Source organism: Lactuca sativa, chromosome 9 (genome assembly GCF_002870075.4).
Source record: "Lactuca sativa cultivar Salinas chromosome 9, Lsat_Salinas_v11, whole genome shotgun sequence".
Taxonomy (NCBI): Eukaryota; Viridiplantae; Streptophyta; class Magnoliopsida; order Asterales; family Asteraceae; genus Lactuca; species Lactuca sativa.
Genome location: NC_056631.2, coordinates 55461754 through 55475438, shown reverse-complemented (window position 1 = coordinate 55475438; position 13685 = coordinate 55461754). Strand labels below are relative to the sequence as shown.

The following is a 13685-nucleotide window of genomic DNA, read 5'->3' as shown; positions in this document are numbered from 1 at the left end:
GTGGTTCTTTTGATCGCACCAAATGTTCGAAACAACTTGCACGAAACCACCGAGTACGTGCAAGAATAAAGTACATATATAATATCCTTGGACAATAAAAAATTAATAACTTATTATTTGATTATTATAACTTTAAATCGTTAAATCATATCTAAATTATATTTCATGTTTTTCACAATTAGTTATGTTATTTTAATTAGGCTATGGCAAATAGTATAAAAGGCACTAAGTTTACATTAAAATTCTAATTTAATACTATATTTTTTTTTAAATTTGACATTGTGTTTTCTAATTTTTACAATTTTGACCACTTGACCGGTCAACCTGGTTACATGTTGGTGTGGCATGATGACGTGTCAGTTTCAATGATGTGGCATACCGATATGACATGCTGACGTGTCAAAATTGAATTTTTTTCACAAAAGACACTAAGTTTTCGTTTTTTTTGATTTTAACACTACGTTTAATTTTTTCTTTCAATTTTGACATTTTGTTTTTTTGTTCCAAATTAAACATCATTTTTTCCAATTTTGTTCAATGTTAACCATTTTCCATTTAAAACCATATAAATATTTTTTTAATACATTTTAAACCGTATAAATACATTTCTTTTTCATTTAAAAACCATGTTTTTGTATAAATACAAGGTTTTATTTACATTCAAAACATAATATTATATATAAATATGTATTAGTTATATAAAAATTGTATTTTATATTAAATACGCAACATTAAAATGAGTATGGAGGTTTGGAGACGTGTAGTCGATCAAGGCCCAGACGTCAAGTTTGCAACCCGTGAAATTGTTACATCTTATTCGAAGCTTATTGTTAGCTTTGTTTTATGATATAACTAATGCATATTTATGCATAACATTATGCTTTGAATGTAAAAAAATAAAAAAGAAGAAAACTTGTATTTATATAAAAATATGTGTTTTAACGGAAAAAAATGAATTTATATGGTTTAAAATGTAATAAAAATATATTTATATTGTTTCAAATGGAAAATGCTCAACATTGAATAAAATCGGAAAAAATGATATTCGATTTGGAACAAAAAAAACGTCAAAATTGAAAAAATAAATAAATAAACTTAGTGTCAAATCGAAAAAAATAAAAATTTAGTGTCTTTTGTGGAAAAAAATTTATTTTTGACACGTCAGTATGTCACGTCATCGAATCCGACATGTCATCATGTCACGTCAGCAGGTAACCTGGTTGACCGGTCAAGTGGTGTAAAAATTGGAAAACACAGTGTCGAATTTGAGACAAAAAAACAAGTATCAAACTAGAATTTTTGTGTAAACTTATTGTCTTTCGTGATATTTACCCTTAGAGCTATCCAAAATCGACCTAACTCACCTATTCAATCGGAATTCAACACAAAATTAATTACTTAATTATATTAAGATTTGTAACCTTCTTAATTACACATATCCTTCCTGAAAACTCAATTAACTGAATTACGATAAAACATTCTCACTTATAATATCAACCTACAAATTCGTATGATTGTATTCATACTGGTTTTGAACCTTTTTAAAAAAAAAAAAAAAACAGTTTTCTCGAAACTGATTTTGGTTATAATGGGTTCGATTTTTTTTCTTCTGTTAAAAACAGATTTTATCAGGTTTTTTTTTTTCTAAACGGTGGTTCATTTTTAGTTGATGCGGTTTTAAAAACTGGTTTTTTTCCTTCAGTTTGAAATGGGACCTCTGTATAAATTGAAAATATTAATATGTTAAATTAAACACACTTTAATAGTGATCTAGGCCGTTGTCATATACAAAATCAGGTTTTTAAACATGAAACATAATCATTTAAAAGTTAAAACCAAGGTCCACCATGTTAAAGTTGAAAAGACGTTCATCATCATTCATATTCATCATGGCAATGGCAATGGCAGGCCTTTGATTCCTTTTTCTGTAGAATGTTCGTTAGAAGAGCACTACCAATAGCAAATGGTAATGCAACTGCGATGTTAATACACAAATAATAATCATATTGTTATAGGAAGCGGATTAATATAACTTTTGTAACCATATTTAACAAATTAGGTATTTATAAAGAAGCAGCAACAAATTTATAAGAAAACTGATTATCTAAGAATACTATTAATCTACAACTCTATTATCATCATTAATCAATTTCAATCAACAAATTATCTTTATCCTAGTTGTGCCTCATGTCACAATAATTACTTTCAAAACCCACATCCAAACACTCCCTAACAAACATATGCCTTCAATCAACTGTTCCCAAATGCCAAAAAGGCAAAAATGAATGAGCAAAACTTGATTAGCATTTAGCTCCCCTTCATCTGCAATCCAGTTAATGATATACAGCTTTAAAGCTTAAATAATTATTATAAATAATAATCCGATTTTTTTTTTTTTGAATAAAGTAATTTAGGTGGTTGTAAACATATACTTTGTGCAAGTTTTGAACCGTTTGACAAGTTCCTTTTTTTTTTATAATATGCGAGAAGAAAAACATTTATTTAAAATATAAGGTTTAAATGCTTACCTTGTGTGTACTTATATTACGAAGTCCAGTTAAAACTTCTGCAAAATCTACAGGAGGCAAGCATGAAAATTGCATTTTCTCTCCTGTACAAGGATGCGTAAATCTACAAACAAAATAAAATTAATCACAAAAGAAATAGCAACCTACTTTAATCTTTTACTAATCATAATAGCAACATACTTACATTTCTTTACTCATAATATGTATAGAAATGAAAGTATGTTGCTATTCCTAGTAATTTTCCCCCAAAAACAAAAGAGTTTAGTTTGAAATGGACTGACCCAAGAGTCAAAGCATGGAGACAAGGTCTGTTGACTTTAGCAACAAGCTCTGAAAGTTGACCATGTAATTTTGATGAGTTTTTGAGCTGTAGGCGTGATATGGCCATGTTCTTAGTACCTCCATACACCTCATCTCCCATTAAAGGAATCCCGAGGTATTTTGCATGTGCTCGAATCTGTTTCAGAGTTATCACAAATGCCCAAAATAAGTATAATTAATATTTTAGTATATGAGATTATACAAAATGAATTAAATAATATCAATTAATGTTAAAACAATGCCTGATGGGTGCGACCTGTCTCTAACCTCCACTCAACCAATGCGGACCCACCACCCGCAAGTATCTCAACTACTTTGTACCTGATGATATGATCAAATAATTAAGGGTAAAATCGTCATTTTGTCTCGGTCTAGAATAGAAACACAACCGTTGGTTGTACTTAAATCACCTACTAGCAGCATAACGAGACTTTCCACATTTGGTGGGTCCCGTGTCGGCAGTCATACGAATCCGATTGGTCAAATCACGACCAATGGGAATATCAACACGTCCTGAGGGCGGAAACGGAATTCCACATGTGAGACTAATGTATATCCTTTGAATGGTGTGTTCCTTGAATTGTTGAGATAAATGGGCATGTGAATGTTCATCCTGTGTTGTTGTAAGGAAAAAATTAAAGAAAAATATTAATTATTTTAGAATAGATTTGTAGAAGATGAATGAAAATGGAAGAAATGATGTTGTTTTGTTGAACTACCTTGGCAACAACTAGTAATCCACTTGTGCCTTTATCTAATCTATGCACAATCCCAGGTCGAACAGATGTTTCATTAGTACCAAATGTGTGATTTAAGGGTGATTCATCTAACTCGATATCAGACAATTCATCAGAATCTGAGACTAATTCTTGATCGTGAAATGAAGGTGTTGGGAGACTGCAGTGATGAAGAATGCCGTTTACTAGTGTTCCAGTAGTGTTTCCAGGTGCTGGATGAACAACCTGATCATGAAATTTGAAAATATATGATTCTGGAATAAATGATTCAGAAGAAGAGATTTATCCATGGATGAATTGAAAGGAAGTGGAAGAAGGTTGATGTGATTACCATGTGTGCAGGTTTATTAACAACCAACACATGTTCATCTTCATACACAATATCTAAAGGTATATCTTCGCTTTCAGCTTTTAAGGGTTGCAATTCTGATATTGTGCATTCAACCTTATCGCCATGTCTTATCATGTGTGAGGTCTGAAAGAAAGTTATGAATCGAGATATTAGACAAAACGATTAATCAGAAGTTGCAATGAAACCTTTGACGAAGTGATTTTTCGGATTTGGTTACCACAAGTAACTCCTAAGAATCTAAAACATTGAATTAAATTTGAATTTGAGACGTAATTTGTTTGATCTCAAAATTAAGCAACTGAACTTTACCTTAACAACAACACGATGATTGACGGAGACGAGTCCTGACCGAATGCTTGATTGAACCCTAGCTCTACTAATGCCATTTATCCGAGTAGAAATCCAAGTGTCGAGCCTGGTCTTTCCAACCTCTTCAACGCTCTCTTCGAGCCGAACGCCGGTGTAATTGGTTATTTGTCGACTGCCGGAAAAAATATCTTCTTCTGCTTGTAATTCGTCATCCAAATCCGAGCCTCTTGAGCAAGAAGTGAAGGAAACCTTTTGACGAAATGGAGTAAGAACTGGTGTGTTCCGATGGAAGAAAGAGATGAAGGAGTTGGAGAGGGTTCTTTTAGCGGGGAAAATTGTGGGGCAAGTGAGGGAGTACATCAACGACATTTTGCAGATGAGCTTCAACCTAATCACTGTAATACCTGAAGGTGTGGCAATGTCAATTGTTAAGGGTGCGTTTGATAATTTTTAGCATGCTTGTAGGCCAACTAATCTAACTTCTTTTTCTCAAATTAAATGAACAAAGCCTCGTTTGTTTATTTAATGGTGTTAATGTCGTCAAAGTGACAGTCATTAGTAACGATAATATCGATTTGCTCCTAGTCTCCTACAAACTTGAAGTAGGGATGAGCATAGTTGGGTAACCGTTTTATTTGACGAGAACCAAAACTGAAACCGCTTTAGGTAGTTCTTAAATGTTTGAACCAGTTTCGGAACTAGCGGTTCCGGTTCCGGAAGCGGGTAACCCGGTTACATTAATTTTGTTAACCTTTTTTCGATAAAACCATAATTTAGTTCGATCCAAATCAAATCAATTCGGACCAAAGACGGAAAATTTTTGACCAATATACTCTAAACTGGTCTAAGTAACACACATATTTATATGAAATTATATATATATATATATATATATATATATATATATATATATATATATATATATATATATATATATATATATAACTGGTTCCGGCGGGTAGCGGTTCCGAAAAAACGAGAACCGGAACCGGGACCGCTTAAGACGATTCCATAACTTTAGGAACAGGAACCGGAACCGCGTAAGGTGGTTTAAGTTCCAAAACCGGCAGTTCCGATGCGGTTCCGGTTCCAAAAGTGGGTACCCGGTTTCGATGCTCATCCCTAACTTGAAGGTCATATATCCTTCTTTTATTCTCAAATTACGAAGTATTTTCGAGTATAAAAGGTCATTATCAATAAAACTAACGGGTCAGCCGTTCATATTTTGGTCGGTCTCCAAAATAGATTCTCACGTAAGCAAAAGCAGATTATCATGTGTAATCCACACGATTTAAATCGATTTAATTTAGACACACCTCCTCTTTCTTTCGTTCGTTTGAAACAAAACCCTTGTCTTCCCATTGGTTCATCCTGATGATGGCAACATACATCAAGATCGATATTCATTTCCAATGAGTGCTCATCAACAAACCATTTTGTTATTTTGATTCTATATATCATGTGTTTGAGGATGTCAATTTTATAGGTATTGACCTAAAAGAATGTGTTGTTTTTTTTTTTGAAGGGTTTACATAAGAGAAGTATGAGAACTTGTATTGTTGTATATCAGATACAGAATTCCCAGAAGGCTTAAGATTGATTCCTAATGAGCTTGAATATGATGATTTCATTGACATTGTTTATTGATGTAGAGTCCAATTGCCGATGTAAATGGACCATTTTGGTATTAATCTACATGTATTGTCTGGTGAAATTGGTTGTTACGAGGACAACCATTCAGGTGTATCAGATATGTCAAGAGAAATGGAGGATGGTACTGACCTAACTGACTTCATCACTCCAATGAACAAGACCAATATGGGAAGAGTAACCCAAGAAAGAGTAACATGGGAAAATCAATATGAGGCTAACACAGATGTTGATGCATGTGATAATGTCCCGGATGTTGATGAAGATGATAATGTCTCGGATGTTGATGTTAAAACAAGGTTCAAGGGAAATGTACTCTAGAAGAAGCGGTTTCTTATGGTATGAGAATTACTAACCATAAACAATTGAAACACATGCTTGTAATTATGTTGTTGCCAATGGCTATCAGTTGTGTTACAGAAAAAATGGAAGTATAAGACTCGTGGTTAAGTGATGTGGTATTGATTACATCTTTAGACTCTAGGCTTATTGGATAGGTGAAGAGCAATAATTGTGCTAAAAATTTCAAACTTGGTTTAATTGTTAACTCTATATGAATAGTAGTCATTTTACTAGAGAAGTTCTTGAGAAGGCAAATTTAATGTTAGGATGATAAGAGAAGAAGTGAAAAATAAATTTGGAATGAAGGTGAATACGATCAGTAAGTGAGTACATCAACGACATTTTATCGTTGAGTTTCATCCTAATCATTGTAATCCCCGAAGGTGTGGCAATTTTGTAACATCCCAAAAATCATAGTAAATTTTTATTTTTCAAAAACATCCCAATAACCATAATTGTTTACAAAACCATTGTTTCAAAAGTGTTAATCAATAATCAGATTATCCGAAAATTCAAATAACATAAATCTGAAAGGATATGCACGATCACGCCTTTACCTTGCCATGGTCATCTGAAGTACCTTAAACAATAAACTGAAACTGTAAGCCAAAGTTTAGTGAGTTCCCCCAAAGTGCCACCACACAACATAACATATACAAACAACATCATGCATACATGAGCCTTCAGCATAATTGGACCGCCTTACAGGGCCTACAACCTATATGGACCGCTCTCCGAGCCTTCGGTCCGAATGGACTGCCTCGGAATGCCTACAACCTATCTGGACCGCTCTTCAGGCCTTCGGCCTAACTGGACCGCCTCACAGGGCCTACAGTCTATTCGTATTGTCTGTGTATGTTGGCCTTCAGCACAAAGCAGGATCGCCTCAACCCAACAAACCATAACATGTCGACATATAAAATAAAAATTAATAACCAACAAGTACAGGTAATCATACAGATCTACCAATCTAACACATACTTAGTGAACACATGTAATCATACAGATCTACAGATCACTACCGCATATCAACATCCTATATACCAGGATACAGATCTAACAGATTACTACAACATGGCAACATCCTATATACCAGAATTGTAACGCCCCGATTCTCAGGTATTGATTTATGTATGAATCTTTTTGGGTTTTGGGTCTACTCGACGAGTTGGCCGCCCTACTCGTCGAGTAGTAGCGGGTTGGACAACGTGTTTTAGTGATCTACTCGCCGAGTCCAAGAGCGGACTCGACGAGTAAGAGCTGGCAGATGAAACCCTAAATTTCGAGGCATTTCACCCTATTTAAAGGATCATTGGCCTCCCCCCAGCCTCCCCTTTATTGCTTATTGTCCCTCTCAAACCTTAAATCGAGTGTGTGTGTTTTTTTGGTGTGTTCAAGCTTGGAGGAGGAATTTTGGAAGAGGAAACACTTAGGGAAGCAAGGAAATCAAGGCTAGGAACTCGTGGGGAGCTTAGAGATTCATCAATTGTCACTCTCTGGAAGGTAATAAGCTGCTTCCTTGGCTCATCTCTCTTTTAACCTCTTTTGGATGGGTTTTATGAAAGGCTTCTTATGTTTGAGCTAAGACCTGAAGTTGTAACTTCAGATCTAGACTCCCTTTGGCCTCTAGATCCATAAAGTTATCAGCCTTGCCTAGTATGAGTCTTCCCTCAAGTGTGAGACTTCATTGCAAGCTTAGTTTTGTCATTTAGGGGCCTTAGAGCTTTTCATGCACGTAAAGTTTGCAACTTTACGTGACAATCAGGCCTTGGAAGGCTGGATCTGTAATCTGGAGCCTTTGCATGGCTTAAAAAGCATATGTACGGATGAAGGATTGAAGGGACTCGGTGAGTCGTATGAAGATGGTCATGAACTCGACGAGTGGGATGAACAAGTCGGCGAGTCCGATGAAGTTTGCCTTGGGCTCAGCGAGTCAGTTGATGACTCGGCGCGTCGACTAAGGTTTTCCCAACCTTTGGACACGTATGAACGTGGCGAGTTGTAACGGGAAAACTCGCCGAGCTAGCCAAGGGGTTACGGCCACTGACACTAGGAACCCGACGAGTCACTCAAGTGACTCGGCGAGTGGACGAGTATTACAATGAACTCGGCGAGTAGCTGAGGGTACTCGACGAGTTGAGGTCAACATGGACTGTTAACCTTGGCAGTTGACTTTGACTTTGACCATGAGTTAACCAGTTAACTTTTGGAGGACATTTTGGAAAGATTGAAAATTTACAAGTATGGTTTACAATGAATATAAGGGGTGGAGTTCGTGGCAGTAATCCAAGAGTATGAATTTATCTTCGAGTCAACAGTGCAAGGGGAGTTACCCTCACTATACTAAGGGGTCTAAGGCACCAAGGCCGGCCCATTGGATATGTTATCCTAGCAGTGTTAGATGTTGAGTATGAGTTAGTGTTGCATGTTAATGGTTATGCCAGTTAGGTAGATATGTAGGACTACCTGTGTTGTTATATGATTATCTGCATGCTCAGTAGTTATGTTATATGTTGATATGTTATGAGGGATGGGTTGAGGTGCGACTGCTCCGTGCGGTAACCAACAAACCCGGGGGCATTCTAGTTATGGGCTAAGGGAGACTCGTACTGTGGGCTCGATGGAAATCCATATGTGAGCTGTGGGCCCGTGAGGCAATCCAGACTCACACTGTGGGCCCAGGGGTAATCCAGTCTATAAAGTTGTGGACCCATTGCATGCTATTTAGTTTGTTATGTTATGATATTACTGACGGGGATATGTGGATTGTATGTGTATCGGTATTTTGAGGGGGGGGAACTCACTAAGCTTTCGGGATTACAATTTCAGTTTATTGTTTTAGGTACATCTAGGGATCGCGGCAAGGCGAAGGCATGATCGTACAGCTCCTCCTATTTTGTTTATGGTTCTGGGAAAACTCTTATATTAGATATTTTGAAAACAAACTTTGTAATGACGAATGGTTTTAAATGTTTTGAAAAAAATATATTTTGGCATGAGATTTTGAGTGTTACAAGAATACATATCTAATAGATCACTATAGCATATCAACATCCTATATACCATGATATTTAATACAATGGGCCGTCATTGGTGCCTTCGACCCACAAGTACAATGAGGAAAACTCACTTGAATCGAAGAACTCATAAACACTGTGATACGATCCCTTTTTTGCATTGCTTGCACCCTCGGGTCCACCAACACCAGAATCAGATAAAATCTTAATCAATAGTCCATAATCCTCAAGTTTGATCCAAATTCAAACTTGGTCAAAAAGTCAATGGTCAACGGAAGTCAAACGAAAGTCAAATCCCAAGTTTGGTTGCATACACCTAGCGTACACCACGTACGCCCAACGTACACGATTCAAGCAGTACGGCTAACATACGCTGGCTGATCCCGAAATTTTATTAAGCACTTTATCCTTTAAGACCTTTTTGTCCAAAGCTCAGATCTAGACTCAAAACATCGACTTAATTCATAAAGTTTCCACCTTTATAACTTTCCATGGCTAGAAAAGGTCCAAAAGCTAAAACTTAACTTATTAATCCATTAAGACACCATAACTCTTGCATGGAAGGGATGGAAGGACTAACATCGCATTTCTATGGTTCATAATTGCTCCATAATGGATAAAGTTTCCAACTTTATCCATTAGAATGGTCCAAACGACCAAGATCTAGTCTTTTAAGTTTCAAAGGGACCAAAAGTGCATCCTTCTTACTTAATCCATTAAGTCCAAGTTTCCAACCTTTATATCTGAATTAAAATGATCTTTAGATGGATATGGTTTCCAACTTTATCCATAACAATGTCACAAACTTTCAAGATCTAAACTTTATGCACTAAATTAACCAAAATCTCATAACATCCAAAACTAGCTAGATTTAACAAATGCATCATCAAGATTCAAGCTTTATACCTCTAGAAGAAAGATCAAGGTGAACAAAGTCTAAATCTACAAGCTCCAACCCATGAGGTCCTTCTTCTCCAAGATGCACCAAGAACACTTCAAAGCACTAAAGAACACCTTTTTTTGCTCATAAGGCTCAAACTAGGGTTAGGGTTTCAAGGAAGGGGGTTGGAGAGGTGGAGGTTGAGAATGGTATGGGTTTGGGGAATTTTAGGAGCTTAAATAAGGCTCAAACCACGAAAATAGGGTTTGGGTTCTGATCGTGTATGCCCAGCGTACTAGGGATGCCTAGTACGTCCAGCGTACATCCTATACGCCCAGCGTACTAGACTAAGCCCAACACCTTTCTAACTTCAAACGGTAATAACTTCTTTATTCCAACTTTGTTTTTGACGATCTTTATATCCACAGAAATGTATTGAACATCCCCATAATATTATCTAGATATCTTAGACTAAAAAAGATCCGAACAAAAATCCTTATTTCATGCAAGAAGTCTGAAACATCACTTTTCCCATTTTACCCTTTGACTCCAACATAAACCAGGGGCTTGGATCGCATAACCAATATTATCAACATCCACTAGGGTCTAAACCCTATTCTTTTGAAGCCTAATGTCATTACTATTGGAAAGTGTGTCCAAGCTCATTAACTATTGGTGATATTTCTAATAATAACATGATCCTTTTGGTTTGCCCTCAAGACCCAAATTGAGTAGAATAAATAAAGGAGAAATTAGTTTATTAGTTATCATGGTAATAATTAATTAGAAACTAATTGGAAATATATTTGGGGAATTAATTAACAGTTTAATTAATCAAATGGTTGAATATTCAATTAATCAATAGTTGGTTGATCAGGAATATTTGCATAACCCTAAGAAGAAGGGTGATGGACGAAAATTCTCTTAAAATAGACAGAATTTCGTTCTTAGGGTTATCCATCCCACATAGGCTTGAGGATAGAACCCTGGAAGGCATCCAAGGCTATAGATAGGGCCTGAGGGATTCATTCTTCCTTGCTCATTCTTGGCTTGAAGTTTCGCCTCTTCCTCCTCTTCTCATATGCACGATTTCTAACCCTCTTTGGGTTTGTGAAATTGACCCTTTTCCTAGTTATTTTATTCCACTCTTTGTGTAGCACCTGGTTCTTGGTATGTGTTCTTTTATTAATTCCTTAAAATATTTTGCATTTTGGCCTTGGACTCGGCGAGTTGAAGGACCAACTCGCCGAGTAGAAGCGGGATAAGACGTGGGGTTTAAGCAGTGGACTCGACGAGTCGGGTCCCGGACTCGGCGAGTAGGCCCTGTCTGGACAAAAACCCTAACCCGAGGGATTGCACCCTATTTAAACACCTTAACTCGGCCTCCTTCGTCCCATTTGTTCCCAGAAGACCCCCATAGCAAACCCTAGCTGTTATTGAAGCAATCTAAGGCATTTGGAGTGATTTTGGTGCTTTTGTGACCTAAGGAAGGAGGGAAAAGCTTGAAGGATCAAGAGGAGGCTAGAAGGATCCGATTTTGAGCATCATTTGCAGTCTACAGAAGGTATAAAGTCTATACCTTGTTTGTTCTTTTGATAGACCCTATATTGTGGAGTTCTAGGGCTTTTCTAAGCCATTTTGGTCACCAACCATGATTGCAAGCATGGTTTGGAGTTGTTGTTTCAGATCTAGGTCCTTAAAGGGGTTACAAGGCAGGAAGGAGTGGCTTTTGCACTCAAAGAAGGCCCCATGCATTGTAAGAGCTTGTTTTAGGACCTTTTGAGCTCAAGGTCCCATGCAAGCACGTAAAGGTTGTAACTTTACGTGCTATATCGATTGTAGAAGCATAGATCTATCTTTTGATCAAGGGTTGTACACCATAAATCAAAGATTTAGTGAGAGGATGTGAGCAGTTGAGTGTGGAAAGGTTTTAGGGGGTCATAAGGACCCAGTTGAGTGTGGAAAGGTTTTAGGGGGTCCCGGGGAGTGACCCAACGTTCTGGACCATTGTTCTGGAAGTTCATGGGACTCAGCGAGTGCATGAACGGACTCGGCGAGTCCAAGGCAATCTTCTAAGGATGAAGATAAACTCGACGAGTTGTTCATACAACTCGACGAGTCAAGGACAGGACCTGTGTATCAGTTGAAGATGAACTCGACGAGTTGTTCATACAACTCGGCGAGTCGGATGAGGATTCAGTCGATATTCATTTAGAAGGAAAACTCGTCGAGTCATCGCCTAACTCGACGAGTAGAGATGGGTATAAGGACAAATGGAAGGATAGGGACTCAGCGAGTCAGGTCAACTAGAAGTTGACTTTGACTTTGATTGGGTCAGGGGTAAAATGGTCATTTTACCCTAAGAACAGTTAGCAGTGTATGACTAAGTGTTTTGTGGGAATTATAGCTGGAGGATTTCCGTAGCAGCAGCGGCAACAGTCAGAGGATTCCCGCACAGATCAGCAGCTGCTACGAGGTGAGTTACCTTCCAGTAGCGGTGGGTCTACGGCCAAAATGTTGGCCCGCCAGTAGGAGTTGTAGGTTAGATGATTGTCTTTGTGATATCATCTAGGTTTGCTACTACCTGATATGTTATATGCTGGCATGATATGTTACATGAGATAGTAGCAGAGTTCGGTTGTTAGGACCGAATGGTAGGTCAGACACCCCAGATATGTCTGACAGTACGTGATGATATGTTTATATGCTGGCATGATATGTTATATGTGATAGTGGTAGTAGGAGGGGGAATAGTCCCTAAGTTCGGTTGTTAGGACTGAAGGGTAGTTCGGACACCCCATATATGTCTGATGGTATGTTTATGTTATGATATATGTGATAGTAGCAGTAAGGGGTGGGATAGTCCCCGAGGGTCGGTTATTAGGACCGACGGGTAGGTCAGCACCCCAAAATGGCTTGACATGGGTAGGTTAGCACCCCAGAATGGCTTGACATGGGTAGGACGGCACCCCAGAATGGCCGCATGGGTAGGTCGGCACCCCAGAATGGTCGTACGGGTAGGTCGGCACCCCATAATGGTTGTACCGGGTAGGTCGGGCACCCCAGAATTGCCTAGCAGTATATATGCTATGTGATTGTGTGATACGTGGTGCGATGGGGGAACTCACTATGCTTTGTGCTTACAGTTTACAGTTTTGGTTTCAGGCACCTCTTCAGCGAAGGGGAAGGAGTTGGCACAGTAGCGGCACATCATACACACGCTCTTTGTTTTCCGCACTATGAGATATTTTGGGATTTGTACTCTGACATTATTATGTTTTTATGATTCGGTTTTCAGATACGAGACACGTTTTTATTAAATGATATGATTGGATGATATTTTGTTACAAATGTTTTGCAAATCACTTAATCAAAAATGAAATTTTTGGACGTGAAAATTGGGTCGTTACACTTTGGTGTCATTGGGTGTGATACCATTAGAGGGATTCTGGTTCGGGTCCTCTCACCCATTCTGATGTGGGGGTTTAAGGAGGTATCTATGATTCCTAATGAGGTCGGTTTTTAATATGCTTCATGCTTACCACCCTC

General features: G+C 37.6%; 1 protein-coding gene across 1 annotated transcript; it reads right to left on the bottom strand.

Moving 5' to 3' along the window:
* Positions 1-2046: 2046 nt before the first annotated feature.
* LOC111903869 (RNA pseudouridine synthase 2, chloroplastic) lies at positions 2047-4719 on the bottom strand. Its single transcript, XM_023899623.3, has 8 exons — positions 4248-4719; positions 3918-4061; positions 3569-3811; positions 3260-3462; positions 3092-3170; positions 2810-2985; positions 2529-2631; positions 2047-2322 (listed from the first exon to the last, which is right to left on the bottom strand). The coding sequence occupies exons 1-8, from the start codon at positions 4614-4616 to the stop codon at positions 2308-2310; spliced, it is 1332 nt and encodes a 443-aa protein (XP_023755391.1). The 5' UTR covers positions 4617-4719; the 3' UTR covers positions 2047-2307.
* Positions 4720-13685: the final 8966 nt, after the last annotated feature.